The following is a 16,485-nucleotide window of genomic DNA, read 5'->3' on the forward strand; positions in this document are numbered from 1 at the left end:
GAGCGGTGAAATGCTGGAAGACCTTTGACGTGGCTTAGATTATACAAATTTTTATTAATTTCTTTTTTACATTTTTAAACAACTTTAGGATTATTTTTATGAGATTCTACTCGTAAGTGGTTCATATTTGAAACTTTAAAGGTTTTATGGAATACAAGTTAAAATGAAATAATTTGTATATTTAAAAAAAACTATGAATTAAAGAATGAAGTTTAAAATATTAAAATGGTTATAAAGATGTTCATAAAATTAGTAGACATCGTTCAGAATAAATTTCATCTATACTTTTTAGTTTTGACGAAAAAAATCCCCAAAATAAAATAACACTTCAATAATTATGTATCAAAACTAATTTTAAAATAATTTACTATTTATTAGATATTAAAATAGCATCCAATAATGTGATAAAACAAATGAATATTCAAGTCATAGCAGCAATAATGCAGTAACGTATTAGTTTGTGAATAACAAAATAATTGGGCTTAAAGCAATAACGTATTAGTTTGTGAATATTAAAATAATTGGGCTTAAATTACAATGAATTGAAATAACTAATCCGTTTGTCCAGTAGATGGCCCAATAGTGCTAAGAATTGATTCTGTTGACTTTGGGCTCAAGTTTTGGGCTAGAGTAGGGGCTGTTGATTAGGGGAATTAATTGAGGCTGTGACGGCAATAATTTTCGAGTATTGGACGGTGATCGCAAAGAAAGGATAAAAGAATGCTTCTAGGCTTCTAGTTTATCCCTTCGAACTCCACTGAGTGGGAGCTTCCGAATACCCATGTCATCACATCCGTTTTGTCTTAATACATTGTAGATTTTTTTTTCTTTACTAGGAAAATGTTTGGATATTTTAAAACTAATTTTTAGAAATAATCATCTTTAATAATAAATACTAAAATATAATTTTTCACTATGTTTTACATATCACATTGATTATTATTTTTGATAAATTATTCTTTCGCTAGAAAAAAAATGTATCAAAGAGTCTTTGGCCCATTCTTACCAACATGTTGGGAAATTCAATGATAGAAAAAAGGTTGATTTATGAGTATGATTTGAACGATTTAAAGAGTGTGTGACTTATTAGGGGGAAGTGGTGTTAAGACCTTTTATCCTAACTCTCGTAAGTCTTTTCACGCCACGTCAGTTAAACCATCCACTACCTTAAACTACTCGATTTAGTGACATCACTACTCTAAAATAAGGAAACCCTCCTCCTATTTTACACCATTTTCTCTCTCATACTCATACACATGCAAGCGACTTTCACCCAACCCCTCTATCCACTAGGCTATATATACCCACACCACCGATGACGTTGTGTGGGTTGCGAGTACGGGTTACCCGCTAGCCAAGCCACTTACGCCCCTGGTGCCCTTAGTTGTTATTAAAATATTGGAAAAATGTTATCCGAATTTCCGGCAGCATCTTGTATTGTTGTGTGGTAAATGTGGATCCCTCTAGAACCACTTGGCCCATTTTGAGTTGTAACATTTTGTCATAAATTGCTAACAGACATCACGTGAGCACGTGCTTGTGCTTGTGCTCATTCATCTAAAAGTCTAATGGTCCACCTAAAAATCGTCCGGTTACATCTTCTGTGGTTGAGAATCGACATCGTGTTCGTTTCTTTTTCTCCATAAATGAAGTGACCATCATATCTAATAACTATTGATAGGGCTGAAAAAACTATTTTAATATTTAGGAAAATAAAACACGTACAATAATTTAATGCTTATATCTTACCATCAAGAATAAGATATAAGATGTGTTTAATAAGTAACTAATTTAAAGTATAAAATTCTTAAAGTTTTTATTATGCATTTGTGAGTTGAATTCATCAAGTACTAATATTGTTATCACCATTTTTACTTAAGTTTTGATTATCTATTAGACATTGGGGTGAGAATTTATGACTCAACACAAAATTAACGCGGATTTACGGGTTTGGATTTTGCATAAACAAGATTGAGTCAGTTTCAGGTCAAACTCACAGACTCGTTTAACTAAAGGGGTTGTATTCCTATCAACTCAATAGGTTTTTTATTTTGCATAAACAAGGTTGTCCTATTCAACCTATTAGTTTTTTATTATATTATTTTAAAATGTGTTTACGGTCATAAGTTATTGGTCGGGTATCTTTTGCTAAAATTTTTAGCTCAAAAGGAAAATTAACATATGATTCTATAGTTAAAATGTAATTGTTTTACATATATATGTGTGTGTGTTTTGTATTTTTTGTTATAAAAATGCAATTTTAAAGTATTAATATGCGAAAAACAAAATATCAGATTAAACCTGTCATGTTCGTGTTAATCCATGAATATTTGTATCATGTTTAGGTTCATATGTGTTACGTATCAATTTATATTCGATAAAGAGAAGAAAGAAACACAGAGAAGGAGTAAACTCTCTAATCATCGATATCTCATTCTGATCATCCGTTTTGTACAATTAGACTACTACAAATAACCCCTCATACTATTCAAGAATTACACTATAGTCCCTACACTATTTATTACCATAACAATATGTCTGGCACAATTTTCGAATTCGGGTCGTGTTCAGATTCTTCTCAAATTTCGAGTCCTGTCTAGTTAAATTGGCCAACATGCGAACACAACTTATTCCACATTCCTAGTTAGATGGTCTAAAAAATATCAATCATTGTAATACATGGTTTGATTTGAATATGAAACCATGGTAAATAACTACTTGATTTCACGATCAATTGTTATACGCTAAATGCAAGAATTTTTATCCAATTTCCACCTTTAGAGTTTTCGTATTTTACACGAAGATGTTTACTAATTAGGCTATTAATATTCGTACGAATGATCTACATTTTCAACAATCAACATCATAATGAAACCTCAATTTAATTTCATAGAACTATTGTTTTCTTAACCTTACCCAAACAAACACGTTTGTACTAAAATCACTCAAATTTAGCTCTACTAGTTGATTTTCGTATCCTTTTCAAAGTATGTTAAACGTGTTGGAACTTGGAACCTTCTTTAACCATTTTGTTGAACAACTTTTAATAATTTCATATACTTTGGTTCATTCATATGGTTAATTGACATTTTTAAAATTAGTTGACATTTTATACGTTGAGTGATCATCTATAACACTAATAACTTGATTTAAATACATTTAGGGTTTAAAACACATCGTAATTCAAACAAACTTCTATGTAAACCTTGACAATAAATGGTAGAAACCCATATCATATATGCTTTAGTCTTGACTAAAACTCAAACCAATGATGCAAAATTATAAGCCATCTAAAGGGGATGTTTGACAACTTTTGAATGGTTAAGTACTGAACCAATAAGAGGTCTGAACCATTAATACTATGTTCCCGAGACTCATTTAACAGGGGGAGGGAAGGAAAAGAGATGAAAATATTAAAAACCATGTTCCCGAGTTTCATTTAACAGGGGGAGGGGAGGGAAAAGGGAAAGAAATATGATCAAATATGACCATATATTCATCTTTCCAAATTGGAGAGATTAGGAGAGAAAATTTTCCTTCCCCTCCCCTCCCCTCACCTCCCCCTGTTAAATGAAAATATTAAGTGTTGACCAATTCAAATTAGAGGTCTTAATCATTCAAACTTACCAACCATTTAGAGGCAAATGTCTGAACCATTCAGATATCTGCCCGCGAAACAAACAGTCTGAACCAGTAAGAGATCTGAACTATTTAGAGCCTCATTAAAAGGTAAACAAACAGCCCCTAAACCGCTATTATGGTCTAAATCCAAAAAAAACCTAATACTTTCTAAGATGACACCAACTTTTATACAAGATAGCTTGATTTACTTTGGTTTGAGGGTTCCTAGACATGTTGGATGCTTCCTAACTGATGCAAAGGGGAAGCAATTAAACACAACGAATAATTGTAAAAAAAGTATATAAATTTTTGAATGCTTAAACCAATACAATATGTGTCCATTTATAGGTAGTTTCTAGCTTTGGCAGGTTTGTCAAATTTTTGAAATTACAAATTATCTCAAGTTTATTCAAATTAAGACCATAAATAAACGTGTAAATTATGTTGGTAACTGATTTACACACTTTAGTTAACATCTGAAGATTGATGAAATTGAAGGAAAATTCCTGATTGACGAAATCGGAACCATTAATCAGTGAATTTTGGCTTGACAGTTGGGTTGGTGGTTTGCCACATGATTAGACTCGTCGAGACTTTTCAATGCCATGCTGGTCGTGTGCACCGTAATCCAATCCTAGCCCACGTTATGTGCGTTTGAAGTTTGGGTTTTCCTTCACCGTTTTCCCTTGTCCAACTTCTCCAAATAAGAGTCCACAGACTTTTGGATTTGTGAACCTTGGTCCCTCGGTTATGCAGTTGTTTTCTTAGCTCATAAATCCACTTATTTTCTGTATTTTATGGTACACTAACAATTCTATTTAAATTAATTCTTTAATAATTTTACGAAATCAATGTAATTCAAAATAATTAATCGTATAATAATCTAACTTTAAATTTCATTTTGCATGGTAACATATTATGTGGTTTCTTAGGTGTTTATTAGAGTAGACCCACTGATTTATTAAGGAGATTCTTTGGGCGGACCCAAGCCCACTCCACTTCTTTGGGCGGACCCAAGCCCACTTCAGGTGGGCGGGCGTATCCCCGGAGAAAAAAAAAAACTAGTGTTAAATTCCGTCGAAAATCCTGTCCGCACCCCTTGGAATTTTTCGTCCGCACCCCTTGGATTTTTCGACAAAAGTGTTATCAATTTATATTTTAATTTTTTGGTAAACTCTTATTTAAAAAAAAATACTACCTAAATTATATATCTTTTAATACCTAACTAACTAAACCCAAATACCCATACATTTACCCACTTATAATTCCTAACTAGCTAGCCACCTAAGTCTTAGCCCATTAACCAAACCCAACAATATTTCAAACTATAATAAAATAATTTTCAAACTATAATAAAATAATTAAAGACCAAAACCTTTAGAAATTCTCTCCCGCTCTCTCCCTCTCTTGCGTCCCTGCACTGCCAATGAACAACATCACCCAGCGACAACAGTCCAGCAGCCGGCGACCACCGTAATCAGCCACCATACCACCGTCGTTTGACACCAAATCTAACCGGAATTCGAACACGGGTAAGTTTCTTTGTATTTTGATGATTTTGGTTGATATTGTAGGAGAAAAAAAGGTAATAAAGTTGTTAAATATGTTTGAAATTTTGTGTGTTTTGACGTTGTTTATGGTTTTTTAGATGATTTTTAGGGTGATTATGTTGTTTATATATTTTTAGGGTGATTACAAGTAACGTTATGATTTCTAGGCTTGAATAGTTGAAAATTAAAATTGAAACATTATGTTATGGAGCGATGAACTTATGTTATATAGAGAAAGAATTGTTTAAAAAATTTAGTTTTAAATGATGTTTTGAATAGATTTCAAAAAATGAAAACCCGTAGGGCGTCGACGTTTTAATTATGTTTGTAACAAAGTTTACATGTTTTTGATTATTATATAAATTTTTAGTTTGATGTTCGTTTGTTTTACATGACCGACCCGACCCGACCCGATACGAACCGATATTTTTACTCATATACCTAGGGGCCTAAAATTTTTAAAAATGTTCCGCACCCCCATAGAAAAATTCCTGGGTCCGCCAATTGGCAATGGATACATCTATATCTATACTATATAATAAAAGAAACCACTTTGGAGACACATGTCACTCATTGGAGCTATCTATTTTTTAGCCTATTAAAATTAAATAATTATTTAAGATTAAATAATTATTTATGAGATATACGTAGAGATATACTATTTAATATATATAATTCTGAGATATACGTAGAGATATAGTATAGATTAAAAACTTATTTAGAAAATATACTATTAATATTAAATTATTATTTTTATAATATATTTCCTTAGATATAGGAATAGATTACATTATAGTTTTATTATTTTTTTTATTTTAGAGAGATTTTATTTTAATATTTACGTTTATACGTTTACATCCAAATTTAGGTAAAATAATTATTTATGAAATATACGTAAAGATATACTATTTAATATATATAATTATGAGATATACGTAGAGATATAGTATAGATTAAAAACTTATTTAGAAAATATACAATTAATATTAAATTATTATTTGTATAATATATTTTCTTAGATATAGGAATAGGTTACATTATAGTTTTATTATATCGTAGAGAGATTTTGTTTTAATATTTACGTTTATATTTTTACATCCAAATTTAGGTAACATTATTATTGTCTATGACTCTTTATAATCAGTAATATGTTTTAAATATATTTAACTTTTTATAATCAGTAAATGTTTTAAATATATTTATTTTAAATAAAATATTATATATTTTTTAAATATGTTTTATAAAAATAAGAATATGACTTAAGATGTAATTTTAAGGAGAGAAAAATTAGAGTAAACTTTTGTTTTGCTCCCTGTGGTTTGGTCACTTTAACGGTTTTGCTCCAAATCTTTAAAAATAGCCATTTTACTCCCTGATGTTTCGGTTTTTTTGCCAGTTTGCTCCCCGTCTCTAACTCCATCCAAATTGTTTGTTTTTCCATTTTGCTCCCAGCAGGGAGCAAACTGGCAACAAAACCAAAACATCAGGGAGTAAAATGGCTATTTTTAAAGGTTTGAGGCAAAACCATTAAAGTGACCAAACCACAGGGAGCAAAACGGAAGTTTACTCGAAAAATTATTATTATTTAATAGGAGAGAAAATGCAGGAAATCAAAATCTGAAATTAATCAGAACTCAACTCGTGTATTACACGAGGTTTTTTAAAGATATAAGTTTTTATTATTTACTATATAAAATTACATTTATTCAACCCGTGTAACAAACGGGGTTTTTTAAGATACAATATTTTTTATCGTTTACTATACAAAATTACATTTATCCAACCCGTGTAATACATGAGGTATTTAAAAATATAATTTTTTATTATTTGATATATAAATTCAACCCGTGTAATACACGTGGTTTTTTAAAGAATTAATTTTTTTATAAATTATTATACAAAATTACATTTATACAATCTGTGTAATACATGAGTTTTTAAAAATAACTTTTTTTATTTGATATATAAAATTAGATTTATTCAACCCGTACAATACACGGGGTTTTTTAAATATATAAATAATTTATTATTTACTATTTTTTTTCATTTTTTGATGTATAAAATTATATTTATTCAATCTGTACAACAATACAAGGGGTTTTTAAAGATATAACTTTTTAGTTTTTAGTATATAAAATTATATGTATTCAAGCCATGTAATAAACAAAGTTTTTAAAGATATATTATTTTATTATTTAGTATATAAATTCACATTTATTTAGCCCGTGTAATACACGGGGTTCTAATCTAGTACTTTCATAAATGTGTGAGTTAATTGCTCGGATGGTCCCTGTGGTTTCAAGTTTTTTCACGTTTAGTCCTCACCTTTTGAAAATAACATGTATGCTCCCTATGGTTTGTCATTTTGTTACTCGGATAGTCCCCCAACATTTACTCTGGGGACTATCCGAGTAACAAAATGACAAACAATAGGGAGCATACCTGCTATTTTCAAACTAACTAACATCTACTCAGGGACTATCCGAGTAACAAAATGACAAACCATAGGGAGCATACATGCTATTTTCAAAAGGTGGGGACTAAACGTGAAAAAACTTGAAACCACATGGACCATCCGAGCAATTAACTCTAAATGTGTCAATATTAGTTATGTTATACATATTTTGACACTAAACTTAATTTTAAATGGCTAGTTCGTTCGACTCTTAGATCACTAAATCCTTTTATGTTTTAGATATATTTTGTACAATCAAAACTCATTTAAAAGATAATATAAAGACTAAATAAAACTCCAAATAATGAAAGAATACTCTAGCCTCTTATGTACCTCAATCAATGCATTCATGCCAACACCGTGGATGATGGATAATCATATATTTGATGAATCACTATGCCATTGGCTTAGGTGGACCAAGGAAAAGAGATAAAAGCCTTCTATATAATATATAAATAATCTAGTTTATATAAAAAAAAGAACATATATATATTTCGCTAGGTATAAAACCGTCTAAAATAAGTAATAAGTAGAAGAGTAAAGTGTAATTTGCCTCTCTGTTGGATGACGGAGGCAGGTTATTATCTTCTGTCAAACGGATGTTAGTTTGACCGTTTGACTGAGGGGCAAATCTGTAATCTCACCATCTTCTTATTAAAACCCTATTTCTTCTACTATGCTTCATTCCACCAGAATCATCACCAAAAATTCTCTTTAACCACCATCATCACTATCGTACACCGTCGCTACATTAAACCCAATACTGTTAAATTTGTAGAATAAATGATGAAAGAGAGGCTGTGTAACATCAAAGTCTTGAAAAACATCTTGAAAATTTTGTATTTTCGATCAAGTTCATATTTGTTTATATAATTTTCAAACAAATAATCATATATGACTTGTTAAGTCAAGCAAATAAAAACCATGTGTTGGATTTGCTATATTATAAAGTGCTGTTGAAAAAGGCAGACAAAAACAACACAAAAGAAATCCACTGACCAATTAGATTTGGTTATATTGAAACGTAAACTTAATTCACATGTATTAGTTATTATTATAGATCTTTGATATTTCACATCATGGCTATAAAAAATGATATGCAGTTACTTTTTAAAACTCATATGTATGTTAAACATGTCAATCAGGGGCGGACCTATATTTTGGTCAGGGTGGGCGGCCACACCCCTTGGAAAAAAAAATAGTGTATATTTTAGGCAAAAAACTCGACCGCACCACTTGAAAATATGGTTGAACACCTCATCTGCACCCCAGACAAATAATTTGTAAGTCCGCCACTGATGTCAATATAATATAACTTTTATATATGATTGCTTTTATAGAAGTCAAAACTTCTCATAGATGAATATTGGATTTAATAATCCTAGCTATTAACAGTTTTAACTTAAAAATTAATCATTGGCAGTCCTAACTATTAAAATATTGATCAGCAATGGACACTGACTAACAGAATCCTAACATCGTTAGTCCCCGGTCGCCGGAAAAAAACATTTTTTGGCCGGAAAACTATTATTAAGTTTTACCGTAGCATTACGGGTCTATTTTTGTTTAGGTCCTTTGTTCGATTCTCACAATGGTTTTTTCTCAAATTTATTGGATTTTTTTTCTGAATTGGTATATAGACATTATTGCCTAGTGGAAATGGATATGATCGAATGTATCCATTAGTGACACAATGATAACTCACTATTCCGTTAGTGATCCAATTTGCCGTTTAAAAAAAATCTATATGCTATTTGACTTGACCCACCGGCCTTACCAATGGGCAACCCATTACCCGGGCCATCTCCCTCCAATCAACATACTAGAAATGTCCATTCTTATATAAATACTCATAACTCGTCCCCCTCCTACATCCAATTTTATCACAATGAATGCTGATCTTGAACATACAACTTCTACCTCATATTCTCCGTTGCCGGATGCCGACAACCACCGCCATCCATCGTCATCTACACGTCAACGACCCATCACCCTCTTGTCCGGAATCTTTCTCTCCATGCTATTTTTTTCATCTTTAATAGCACTCATCCTCAACCAACATAACCAACCACATCTAGATGACTCTCGCAACAAAGAGTCATCGCGTGCAATACCCGTATCAAGAGGACCGCCACAAGGGGTGTCGGAGAAGAGTAATATCGAGCTAGCATCCTCCGACGTGGAGGACATATACCCTTGGACCAATGCTATGCTTTCATGGCAAAGGACAGGCTTTCATTTTCAACCTCCAAAAAACTGGATGAATGGTAATTACTAATATTAGACAACCATATATTACTTATAGAATTATAGAATATTAAGATCCATTTTATTTTTTCATCATTACTAATTCATTTTTCTTATTTTTTGAATCCCATTAATGATTTTTGATCGTTGAAATTCTGCTGATTGATGTGATTCTTCTATAGATCCCAATGGTATGCTCTCCCTCTCTCTTGCTATTAATCATTTTTTAATCATTTGTTTTGAGATTCTTGCTCATGTAAGTTATTTTGATATATTTTATTAGAAAAAATAATAATTTTTATTATGTGTTTTGAGAACCTTATACAGTTGCAGACGCTAGTTATATAACTTAAAAAAGAGATTAAGACATTAAATTAGTACTTCATATTCTATTAATTAAGTTAGTCAACTCTAGTTTGCCAATATTTGTGGAAAAGTAAGATTAACTTACTAATATAATAATATTGTATTGCATATCCATTTTTATTATCATGCAATAGATAAGCTTTATTTTCCATCTATTAAAACAACAAATTGGATTTTAATAAAAAAAATATTTTATTTAATATCGAGGATTAACGTGGTCATTAAATGGACAGATAAATGTCGCTATATCTATTATGAATCGACAATAAGTGTGTGGCCTGTAAAGACCTTGAAGTACCCTTCTTAGCCTTATGAAAGAAAAGTCCAAATACCATAGAATATATTGTTATGATAATATGATCATATTGCTGTATAAAAATCTTTTCTATATAGCACGTGTGTTTTTGGTTAATAGACGCATCAATTATTTTTCCAAATAGCAATTGTTTTTCAAAAATCAGTGATAGACGTACTATTTTTTTAACTGCAAATTGAAATCAATGACAGACCACTACAAAAAAACCATTTAAATGATTGTATAGTAACTAGTAGTATTATTTCATACATTTTTTTTTTTTTTTTTTTTGTAAAAAGAGACAAGAAACTTTTAAAATGATTGTATAGTAACTTAAAGGGTATTTTACATGTCTACTAAAATAACCAAATTGTATGTTAGATTACATATCAAGCGGATTGTTGCAATTAGGAATGAGCATTTTTTTTCTCAAATATCCGTACCTATACCCGTACCTGTATTTGTACCCATTTTAGGTACTCGGTACATGTATTGGTACCCAGTTTTATTGATTTTGATATTCGGTACGTGTACGGGTAAAAAGGGTATTGGTACCGAATTTTATATATAGAACTTTAAAAGTTTTTCTATATTATGTTTTATTTCATATTATGGTATTTATGATACCCGTATTGATTTTACTTATTTGGTACCCATATTGTATCATTACTCTTACTAATTTCATCAATTTGGTACTTGTACTATATTAGTATCCGTGCCGATTTTACCTATATAGTACTCGTATGAGTGCTCAAAAACTAAAATAAAACAAAGAGGTAACAAAGTGGGTACCATACCGAATACTCGTACCTATAGTCCTATACTATACCAATATATTCGATACGGTATTTAAGAACCAGTTTTATTCAAATTCAAAACTGGTATTTTTGGTATTGGTACGGGTACGAATATTGTACTGCCAATCCCATCCCTAGTTGCAATATATGTTTGGGAAGATAAGTCCATAATGTGTATTAATATGTCGTACAATCATAAATATTGACATTTATGTTACACCTAGACATACTCTCTCTATACATATATACATATATTTTTTACAAAATCAAATGGATACGGATTCGAATCAGATCTGACGTGGATTTATGGATAAATTTTCCACGATCATCGTGGATCATGTTTGCTACTTGTTTTTCATTGGCAAGCCTATCATATTATAACACGTGGCATACGAAATTATTGAGGTTCCGTTTTTTAAGCTTTTTTACGACGTGTTAACTTCAACTGCCGTATACGAAATTATTGGGTTTCATTTGTTGACGTTAGGTTACATTTCGTATATTTTTGTTCTAACTAAATATAATATTTGTTAAATAAAAAGTACACAACAAGTATCAAACAAGGAGTTTTTTCCAAAACTAGTGTAGTTACAAAAAATATTTACCTTTTTAAGTACTTTAAAAAATATTTACCAAAATGGGTATTTTCCTTTATCTCTTTTATTTTTATTAAATACTTGTATCTCTCTCATAATCTAATTAAATAAAGCCTAAATTAATGGTACCTAAATAAAATATAATAGTTAATTTAAAAAACTTACATTTTTGTAATTTTTTTTATTTCACGTTTTTTTAATTAGTGTTTCTCAGCTTTTAATTTGGCTTTAAGAATAAAAAACCAATTTAATCATTTACTTAATTTATAATTAACAGTGTAATCTTATTCTCATTATTATGTATACTATAGATTAAATAGTTATACATTCGATTTTTTTTTAAAAATTGTTGTAGACTAAAATAATTTTAATTTAAAATTTTTATAAAATTGATTTAAGAGTTAATTGCACAGATGGACCCTATGGAAGGGTATTTTAGTCATTATATTGATAATTTTGGTGTTAGTAACCAAAGGTCTTACAAAATTGAAACCATAAAACTTAAACCTGTTAAAAAAAAAGTTAGTAACCAAAGGTAAAACTAACTATAAACCATAGGGTCCATCTGTGTAATTAAATCTTAAATCAATTAAAAAAAAAATTGAACGTATAACTATTTAATATATACTATACATAATAATGATAAGGAGAATTTATTAATTATAAATTGACTAAATTATTAAATTAGTTTTTTATTCTTAAACTAAAGATACACTGATTAAAAATACGTGAAACTAAAAAAATGAAAATGTTACAATAATGTAAGTTTTTTAAATTAACCATTATATTTTATTTAGGTACCATTAATTTAGGCTTTATTCAATTAGATTAGGAGAGAGAAAAACAAGTATTTAATAAAAATAAAAGAGATAAAGGAAAGTACCCATTTTGGTAAATATCTTTTAAAGTACCCAAAAAGGTAAATATTTTTTGTAACTACACTAGTTTAGGAAAAAACTCTCAAACAAGTCATTTAATTATTACCCTAGTCATAGTACTCTTGTTACAAAAAGTTAGAAAAAATAGTTTTGAGTTTCTTTTGTCATCGTGTCATCGTGACGATTGGTATTTTTTTTTTAATGCGGCGATACATTAAAACGGGACATTAAACAAGCTTCTAGCAAGAAACAAGAATCAACAATTCGTGATGAAATTTTATGTAATGCGCGCAGGTCCATTATATCACATGGGGTGGTACCATTTCTTCTATCAATATAATCCGGATGCGGCTGTTTGGGGGAACATATCGTGGGGACATGCTATCTCGGAGGACTTGATTAACTGGTTTCATCTACCGTTTGCTATGGTGCCAGATCAATGGTATGATATCAACGGCGTTTGGACAGGATCGGCTACAATCCTCCCTGATGGTAGGATCATCATGTTATACACTGGGGACACTAATGAGGAAGTGCAGGTCCAAAACTTAGCATACCCTGCCAACCTATCTGATCCCCTCCTCCTGGATTGGATCAAGTATCCTGGTAATCCAGTTTTGGTCCCTCCACCCGGTATTGGCACTAAGGACTTTAGGGATCCCACAACAGCATGGCTTGGGCCAAATGGAAAATGGCGGGTCGCATTAGGGTCAAAGGTTAATAAAACGGGCATAACACTAGTTTACGAAACAACAGATTTTACAAGCTACGAGTTATTAGAGAATTTGATGCATGCTGTTCCAGGTACGGGTATGTGGGAGTGTGTTGACTTTTATCCCGTGTCAACAACTGAGTCAAACGGGTTGGACACGTCTTTCAATGGACCTGGTATTAAGCATGTGTTGAAATCAAGCTTGGATGATGATAAACATGATTATTATGCATTAGGGACGTATGACCCGATTAGTAGCAAATGGACGCCTGATGATCCGGAGTTAGATGTGGGTATCGGGTTACGACTGGATTATGGAAAGTACTATGCATCGAAAACATTTTATGACCAAAATACGCAAAGGCGACTTCTTTGGGGTTGGATTGGAGAAACAGATAGTGAAGCTGCTGACATCTTGAAGGGATGGTCCTCTGTTCAGGTAAAACTATAACTAGTGGCGGACTTAAGAGTTTCTTTATAAGGGACTTTTAGGGTTGTGGGGGGGGGGGGGGGAGGGGTGATTAGAACTTTAGCGTATAGATAACTCCTATGGAGGTGGTTGACCCGTATAATACTATGACTCTGCCAATGACTATAGTTGCCTTTGGTTGTTAACAACAATGACTATATAAAACAATAACTAATAATGTTATTTACTTATACTTTTATGTTACATAGACCATTCCAAGAGAAGTGGTGTTTGACAAAAAGACGGGGACAAATGTTTTTCAATGGCCGATTAAAGAGGTAGAGAAGTTGAGGTCCAAAGTTACGGTATACGAGAAAGTGTTGCTGGAACCAGGATCTCTCGTGCCTCTTGACGTAGGCTTGGCTACACAGGTGATGCTTATTTTGAGTAAATAAAGTATATATTGTTTACACGTGACTAGATTGTTAACATTTTTTTTAAATTATTTGATGTACGCAGTTAGATATTATAGCGACATTTGAAATGGATAAGGAAGCAGTGAAGACATCAGTTGAGGCAGATGTGGGTTACAATTGCACCACAAGTGGCGGTGCCTCTTCAAGAGGTGCCTTTGGACCATTTGGGTTAGTAGTGCTTGCAGATGAAAAACTTACCGAGCAAACTCCTATATATTTCTATATTGCTAAAGGTAGTGATGGGGTTGCTCAAACTCATTTTTGTGCCGACCAATCCAAGTAAGCATATAATTTAACAATCATACAAGAAACTAATTTATTACTGAATAATGAAAATTAACGTGTATATTTATGTAGATCATCAAGAGCTCCAGATGTCACTAAATTAATCTACGGAAGCAGTGTTCCTGTGCTACATGAAGAAAACTTTAGCATGCGATTATTGGTATGAATTGATATATAACTTATGTCAGCGTTATTAATAAAATAAAATCAAAATGTTTTAATAATTATAGAAAAATATACATCTATAAACTATAAAAATTTTAACTTATAAAATATTTCAGATTGATCATTCAATAGTGGAAAGCTTTGGGCAAGGTGGAAGAACGGTTATAACATCAAGGGTGTATCCTACAAAAGCAATTTACTCGAAAGCAAAGGTGTTTCTGTTTAACAATGCAACAGGGATAACCGTAACAGCAAATGTAAATGTTTGGAATATGGATTCTGCACATATCGACTATTTTCCATTCCTCAATTTGGAACGTTGAAACTACTAGAATAGAAAGTCAATATGTTGTATTCATTACCTGTCATTTTATTTCATTTAATTATATTTTTCATCTACAGCCTAATAATCATTATTAATCTTCAAGAAATGGGCTGATTTGTGTAAATTTTGTGTTTGTAAAATGGGTTGATTGTCTACTACAAATACAATGGACTAAAACATATCACTTTTATTAAACTTGCTAACTTAATATATGTGCAAATGACGTTACTACCTACTGGTCAGCGCAAAACTCCAATGCTGCCAACACTTACCGGTCGCCACTACCACCTCCATGCTATCGTGCCTCCTCGTCGACCGCAGTCACCTCGTGTCACTATCGCAAAAAAAAATTATAATTAAATAAACGATGTAATGGGTGTTCCCATTTGCACTTTTTTTAAACAACTTGTTTCAACCCAACACAATTAGTTAGAACACGTTTTAACGTACAAACATTTTGATAACTTTTACAATGTCCGTTTGGACCCAAACCTGCATTGATGACACAACCAACTGACTCGTTTTGCCGAACTTTGTGTCGTCCATTTTTTATATATAGATTATGTGGTCAACGATCAGATATAGACTGAATTCACAAATGATAATCCAAACTTACTAATTTTTTTTTTCAAATCAACCTAAATTGTTAAAACTACAAGAAAAAGCTCTTCTTTAAAACAAAAAAGGTTGATGGTATACATGTTTTCATATTTTCATGTAGTATAAGATTCGGGCCACAAAACTTAACCAGAAATATAAATGGGCTTATGGACTCGCATATGGACCATATTGTTTTTCTTTAATAACTTTAAAGATACAACGCTTTCGTATGTATTGTTTTCATATTTTGCTTTAATCTATGTAAGTAATTTTACATGTATATTGTTTTTCTTTAATAACTTTTAATATACAACGCTTTCGTCAATTCCGAATATACCGTTTTTACATATATATTGTTTTTCTTTAATAACTTTTAAGATACAACGCTTTCGTCTATTCCGAATATACCGTTGAAACATGCATATTGGTGTCTACATTTCGGTATATATTTTTATTCAAAACCGAGCACGTCTACGTTTCAAGGTAAACTTTATTCGAAAGTGAGTCGGGTCATGCAAGATGTGTGAATAGTTCTTTTTTATTAGGACGTATGGCCTTGGTTTTCTTTATTAATTTGTTTTGTTTTAATCTTTATAATTAGTTTTACATATATATTGTTTTTCTTTAATAACTTTTAACATACAATGTTTTCGTCCATTCCAAATATACCGTTGAGATACACTTATTGGTTTCTACATTTCGGTATAA

The 16,485-nt window shown here is 31.2% G+C and overlaps 1 protein-coding gene across 1 annotated transcript; it reads left to right on the forward strand.

Annotated features, from left to right (window-relative positions):
- Positions 1-9,480: 9,480 nt before the first annotated feature.
- On the forward strand, positions 9,481-15,339 carry LOC110907861 (beta-fructofuranosidase, soluble isoenzyme I). The gene is made up of 7 exons (XM_022152781.2): positions 9,481-9,893; positions 10,056-10,064; positions 13,100-13,956; positions 14,196-14,357; positions 14,446-14,681; positions 14,760-14,847; positions 14,969-15,339. Exons 1-7 carry the CDS (start codon positions 9,515-9,517, stop codon positions 15,173-15,175), a joined length of 1,938 nt encoding a protein of 645 aa, XP_022008473.2. The 5' UTR covers positions 9,481-9,514; the 3' UTR covers positions 15,176-15,339.
- The last annotated feature ends 1,146 nt before the right edge of the window (positions 15,340-16,485 follow it).

The sequence above is a fragment of the Helianthus annuus genome, chromosome 14, assembly GCF_002127325.2.
Source record: "Helianthus annuus cultivar XRQ/B chromosome 14, HanXRQr2.0-SUNRISE, whole genome shotgun sequence".
Classification (NCBI taxonomy): Eukaryota; Viridiplantae; Streptophyta; class Magnoliopsida; order Asterales; family Asteraceae; genus Helianthus; species Helianthus annuus.